General features: G+C 51.6%; 1 protein-coding gene across 1 annotated transcript; it reads left to right on the forward strand.

The window, feature by feature from the left end:
* Positions 1 to 5,476: 5,476 nt before the first annotated feature.
* Positions 5,477 to 6,768, forward strand: Cldn5 (claudin 5; the record flags this gene model as incomplete). The annotated part of the gene is made up of 3 exons (XM_033758559.1): positions 5,477 to 5,536; positions 5,973 to 6,275; positions 6,361 to 6,768. Coding segments are annotated over exons 1-3 (771 nt in total), but the record flags the coding sequence as incomplete, so codon positions are not given.
* Positions 6,769 to 6,770: the final 2 nt, after the last annotated feature.

Below are 6,770 nucleotides of genomic sequence, written 5' to 3' on the forward strand. Positions count from 1 at the left end.
TATGTTCAATCCCCAACATTAAACAAATAAACAAAATTTAAAAGAGTTTCTGTTTAGCACTCATTTTAAGCAATTTCAATTAAGATGTATTCTGGTGTCATTTTCATGTTTCTTGTGATTGGGATTTGTTGAAAACCTTATATTATGAACCCATTTATCACCTTCATGTAATTTGGAAAATTTTCAATTAGTGTTTCTTCAAGTACTTCCTGCCCCTTTTTCCTCCATTTTTGGGGACTCTAAATATCTATATAGTGATCTGAGATTGACACTATGTTTTTTCTTTCTTTTTTCTTCAGTTTCCCTTTGTTTCATTTGGGATAGTTCCTATCTTTGAGTCTTCATCAATCATATCTTTTGCACATTCTAGTATGCTGTTAATCCTATCCATCTTGATCAGAATTGGAGCCGGGCCTGATGGTGCACGCCTATAATCCCAGCACTCGGGAGGCTGAGGCAGGAGGATCGCTGTGAGTTCGAGACCAGCCTGGGCTACATAGTGAGTTCCAGGTCAGTCTCAACTACATGGTGAGACCCTGTCTCAAAAAACAAAACAAAACAAACAAACAAAACAGATTTGGAAAGTCTCTTTGTCATGATATTAAGCAGAAAACTTTTTAAAAATAATTTTTATCTTTTGGTAGCTAAAAAATAAAGATAGAAATCATACGGGAAAGCCTTAATAGATTTGAATATTCAAAAACTTACATTTCTACATCTGGAAAGATGATTATTGAATAAGAAACAAATGGCAAATGATATCTGCCATATATATGGCAGCAAGTTAATGGTTGTGACATATAAAATAAGGGAAACATTTATGCTCAGTATTAATTGTACACAGACAATTCACCCAAGAGGAAGTAAAAATGACTAGTATAAATCAGAAAAAAGTATTCTCATTATTATTTAAAGATAAAATTTAAATGAGATACCATTTTCTACCTGGGCAAACAGTAAACTTTTAAGTCTGTGGCAGGTAGGAGAGCTGAGGGAGTAAAAACGATCCAGAATAATGTGTGTGTCGATACGCCAAGCTGAACGTGATCACTGCATACTGTGAACACATACTAATGAAGAATTTTTGAAATTACCATGGGCATCTAACACTAGTGACAGGCTGTGAAAAGGTACAGTCAGTTAAGTCTCAATGATATAGCCTCCTGGATGTAATTTAGAAATTCTACTTCTAGGAATTTCTCCTCAGGAAAACTTTCAAACTATCAAGACTTGCAAATAATGGCACTCAGAATAGTACTATTTATAATCGAAAAAGAAAGTATCACCTATGTCTTAGTTACTTTCCTCATTGCTGGGACAAAATACCCAACACTCATCACTTAAAGTACAAGAGAAGTTTATTTTGATTCACAGCTTCAGAGGCCTCAGAGGAAAGCTGCTCTCCTCATAGCGGCCAGGAACCAGAGAGGGAAGAGCCTAGCAGGGAGCCCACCCTTCCAGGTTACACCCCAGGGACCACCTCTTCTAAGCAGACCCCACCTCCCACCCGCACAGCTGCTCCTGAACTCACTGGGGGATGGATTCGCCAATGGGCGTAGTACCCCAGGATCCAGTCGTGCCTGAACAGGTGAGGGTTTGAGGGGACATTCCAGATCTAAACCATCACACTTACACACCTACACCAGGAGGGGTGTGTGGATAATTACCAGAATGCGGGCAGCACTCTGATCGGCAGCTTCTGTGTGCACAGAATCAACCACAGATAGTAAATACTCTTTTTAATCCATCTGTGCTGAATATGTGTAGGCTTTTTCTTGTCATTAGTTCTTGAGCGACAGAGTAGAGCGACTATTTACACAGCATTTACATTATCTTAGGTATTACAAATATCCCAGAGATGACTTAAAGTATATGGGAAGACGTACCTAGGTTGTATGAAATACTACATCACTTACATAAAAGATGTGAGCATCTGCGGATTTTGGTTTTCAGGGGGTGGGAACGAGGTCCTGGAAACAACCCTCCGTGGACGCCAGGGACAACTGTAATCCCACCACTAACACAAGTCAATTTCCATCTTGAGCCGGAACGAGCTTGGCACTAAGCCTCCTCACAAGCCTTTGATATCAAGCCCACTACCATTTCTCCGTTTGGGAACTGCAGAATAAACGGCCCACGTTCACACCCTACCCATGACTGGCAGAGAGAGAGTCCATCTCAGGCCTCTGTAAGCAACCATAATCATAGGGTATTTTTAACAAAACGTGGAAGTGTTTGCAGTATGAAGCCAACCAATACAGGAGAGTCTTAAATAGCTCCACGATTTAAAGTGGGAGAGTGTAAACTGGGCTTGGTGGCGCACACCTGTCATCCCAGCACTCAGGAGGCTGAGGCAGGAGGATCGCTGTGAGTTTGAGACCCGCCTGGGCTACATAGTGATTTCCAGGTCAGTCTCAACTATGTAGTGAGACCCTGTCTCAAAAAACCAAAAACAATAACAATAAAAATAAATAAATAAAGTGGGAGAGCATGAAACTGGTGCAAAATGCAGTACACAGAGAAAAAAAAGAGAAAGTAGATGGAGGCTGCAGAGGTGCTTCAGCCACAAGAGGTAAAAGGAGCGAAGGGTGGGTTCTGGATCCTGCAGATACCACTGTCACTTTATCAGGGGGTTTCTTGGCCTCCCTGTAGCTCCTGAAATGCCCAGGACTGAGGAGAGACCACTAAGAAGCAAAGCAGTCCTCCCCCCACCCAGTATTGTGACTCGAACCCAGGGCCTTTGTACTGAGCTGTATCTCCAGCCTTTTAAACATTTTGTATTTCGAGACAGGATCTTGATAAGTCATTAAGTTACCCCGGCCCACAGTCCTCCTGCCTCAGTCTCCTAGAGTGCTGGAATTACAGGTATATACCTCCTGCCCAGCTGTGCTACAGTCCCTGAATAGGAAGAGGGTCTATAGGACCCAAGGCCTCTGTCCGCTAGAGGTCCCTAGCCCTGGTCCTCCTGCTTGCTGAGGAAGTTAGAGCCAGAATAGCTCTAGGTTTTGACAAATAGCCAGTCGTACCCATCCTGAGAGAGGAGACTGAGGTCAGATGAGCTATGAGGGTCACAGGACCAAAAGCCTCTCAAGAAGGGGAGCACAGGTCCTGGGACAGATCAGCATCAGCACCACCAACCGCTGCAACCTCATTCTCGAATGCATAGGGCTTCGTCATCCACAGGGAAATTAAGGCCAGGTTACCAGTCCAGAAAGTTGACGGCTTGCAGAGGTGAATCTGAGTCCGTGCCTGCTCTTGGCCACAGAGAACAGCAGCAGGACCAACAACGGTGAAGCGAGGTGCTATCCAAGGCTCTCCTCACAGATTTGGTGGCACCCATGGCTGCCTACTCTCATCAGTGGTCAGAAACACAGGAAGTCCCAAGCTGCTGCCATAGACCGGCAGGAGTAAGGCTTTCAGCTCCTGTCAAGAAAGGGTACCAGCTGCCATGCACATCCGCTGAATGGGAGGTAACCATGTTTAACCAACTGTTTCAAAGCTAAAAGATGGAAGGAGTGTTGTTTTCCATTTCCCCTGAAATGAAATCTGTCAACTAGGAGCTTCCCAAACCTCAAGGCCCAGAAACCTGGAGCCTAAATTTAGATTGTCCTTGGAAGACCAACGGGGCTCCCTGGGGCAGGGGTCAGCCAGCAGCTGCTTAAGATAAACCGCTTTTCTGCCGACTCAGGCCCTTTCTCTCGCACAGTTAATGAGATCCTGCAGCACTTCCCTTGGGAAAGCACAACAATAGCTGTGTGTGAGCAGGTGGCCATAACCAGGCCTGCCTCGAGCCCCTCACAAGAGATCAGGCAATGACGGAACCACTGAGCTAAATCCCTGGCCCCCACCCTTAGGACCTTTTATCTCTTTTTGCTGTTGCTAGGGATGGACTCCAGTGTTTCACACTTGCTTGGCAAATGCTCCGCCAGTGAATCACTTGCCACCGAAGATGCACCCATGAACCGCTAAGAATTTGCAGCCATGTTTCCTTCTGCTCTGCTGGGAACTTCTTCAGTCTTAGCCACTCTCTTTCCTGTCCTGGTAATGGTTGATGGTTTTTCAGTCTCTTAAGCCTCCTGTGCTGTGTGCTCTGGCAGAGACAGTGCTTGGCACACAGTAGGTGGTCAAATCTCCAGTGAGAGGAAGGATGGGCTTGTCTTCACACCCCTCTTGGACCCGGACTAGGTCACCTGGAGGCCATCCTCAGTATGTGGGCAGGTTTGATGAAAGCAGTGTCAGCCCTATGCCCTCCGGGTCCTCTCTGTACTGGTCCTGGCTCTACTGCAAGTGGGTACCACGACCACACATGCAGCCTGAGATTTCATAAAATGTCCTGGACATACTGAGAGGCTGTGGTCAAAGAGACAGGAGGAGCTCACCGGGGCCACTGAAGGGCACCAGGCCGGGATGGGCCCAAAGTGGTCGAGAGAGGGGAAGCAGGTCAGCAGGCGAAGGAAGAAAGCCTTGTTCAGGTTGTACCCCAAAGGGTCAAGGCTGGATGATCTGAGAAGCCTGCAGCAGTCGACCCAGGTGTGGTGTGGGAAGCGGAGGAAGGACTGGGAAAGGGCCCGGAAGGGAACCAAGGAGAAGCAGAGTCGAGAGGGTGGGCCCCGTGGTGCATGGGTGAGGGTACTTCCAGGGGGGCTGTAGAAGAGAAGTGATCTATAAATCTGCGGCAGGAGGAAGACATCCAGTGATACAACAGCTGGGAGGAAGCACTCCACTCTCAGGGACCTGCGGCTGCAGGCAAGCAAGCACCTAAGATCTTCGCTCTGCCCCAGGGCCCAGCACACTTGCCTTCAGCACCTTCCCATACTAGAGGAATCAGACACTGGCCTTACCTCACTTATCCCCTCAGACCCATCTCCAAGAGGGAGAAGGGATCCGGGGCCCAGGCGGGGGAGAGGAGAGGATCAAAGTCATGTCGAAGACTGGCCTGGACAAAGCCACTTACTCCACGGAGAGCCTGAGCACTCACTCTGAGCAAGAGGAAAAAAATGCACCCAGCAGCCTCAGTCTGGGGCTGGGAGTCCAGACCTAGCTGGAAACAAATGGGCCATTAGAGAATGGGGGGAGGCTGCTGTGGGGCTGTGGCCTAGGGCCCCCACCTGAGCCTTAGGGGGCCTACAGCATCCACCCCAGTGGACCTTTCAAGAAATGGCTGGGCCATTGTGCAGAAGAATGCCCGGAAATCCCTGCACCTCCCTCCTCAAGCAAGGATGGGGGCTCTTCCTCCTGGCCAGGAAACTCCAAGTGGGCTTCCGGAAGGTGGCCTGGGGGCTGGGCAGGCAGGCACCAGCACCAGCACCACTGGTGGGAGGGTTGTACACAGCCCCTACGTCCCTTTGTGTCTCTGCTGTCTGAGAACCAAAGTAGGCTGGCTAGCTGGGGCCACTGAAGCCTATGGGAGTAGAGCCAATGAACTCTGAGGACTTTCATAAGCGGTGCTGCCTGACCGGGCTTCAAAGGTTGGAGGATGAGCAGCGCCAAAGGAAGCAGCGGCCGAGGGGTCCGGGAAGCCACCACACGGGGCGGAGTAGGTGCTGCCCCCTTTGTGCCAGGACTGACCATCAGGGAGGCAGCGTGTTGGTGGTGTTGGGCAGTTCGTTGGGTGCGGATGGGATCCTAGGTCTGGCCTCCCACGGGCTTGCCATCTCCGCTTGGTACGGCTCCTGCACAGTGCTGAGGTTGGAGGGCACTGGGGAGGGAGCGTGCAGGAAACCAGCCTGGCTTGATCTCCAGGACAGGCATTCTGGAGAAAGGCCTAGGGTACTCACTTCAACTGAGCGAAAGGACCGCGAGGCCCGCTCCAAGCAGGCCTCTGCAGGGTGGTATTGCGCAGGGGTTGGCTCCTGCTGCCAATGGTCCGGGAAAAGCAGAGCTAGCTCCCGTGTAAAGGACCTTCAGGCTGGGTCGGGGATGGAGGATGGAGGGGCAGTTCAGCCTAGCAGTTCCTGAAGTGCTGGGGATAGGACCCGACAGAGAAGGCCGAGAAGGGAGCCGGCGTCCGAAGCCACTCCAGAACGCGCTCTCGTGGCCACCGGGACAACGGTGGGTGGGGTCTGCCGCCCGACAGGGTGCGGTCCCTGCTCCCTCGGCCACCCCCGCGGGCCTTTTTCTCTCCAACTTCGGGGCTGGGGAGCCTGCGATTGGCTCCGGGCGATGGCCTGCGCAAGGATTGGCTGCTCCAGTCCCGGGGGTTGGGTCCGGAGGTAGCAGATCCGCCCCCGGAGACTTCAAATGGGGAGCCCCCGGGAGGTCCCCACAGTCCGGAGGTGGAGATCGGGTGGCGGTCAGACCCGAGCGGCGAGCGAGCTGACGGAAGGCGGAGATCTGGCTGCGCGGGCTAAAGAGCAGTAGGGCTCACGCGGGGCGCGCGGGGAGCGAGCCAACGAACTCGCCGTTTGGTGCCAGCGGCCCGGGGACCATCGGGCGCACGTCTCGCCTTCAGCCATGGGGTCCGCATCGCTGGAAATACTGGGTCTAGTGCTGTGCCTCCTGGGCTGGTTGGGCCTGATCCTGGCGTGTGGGCTGCCCATGTGGCAGGTGACAGCCTTCCTGGACCACAACATCGTGACGGCGCAGATCACCTGGAAGGGGCTGTGGATGACTTGCGTGGTGCAGAGCACCGGCCACATGCAGTGCAAGGTGTACGAGTCTGTGCTGGCGCTGAGCTCTGAAGTGCAGGCGGCGCGGGCGCTCACGGTGGGCGCCGCGCTGCTGGCGCTGATCGCACTCTTCGTGACCCTGGCTGGCGCGCAGTGCACCAC

This window comes from Fukomys damarensis, unplaced genomic scaffold, assembly GCF_012274545.1.
Source record: "Fukomys damarensis isolate Sample0158 unplaced genomic scaffold, DMR_v1.0_HiC HiC_scaffold_34, whole genome shotgun sequence".
NCBI lineage: Eukaryota > Metazoa > Chordata > Mammalia > Rodentia > Bathyergidae > Fukomys > Fukomys damarensis.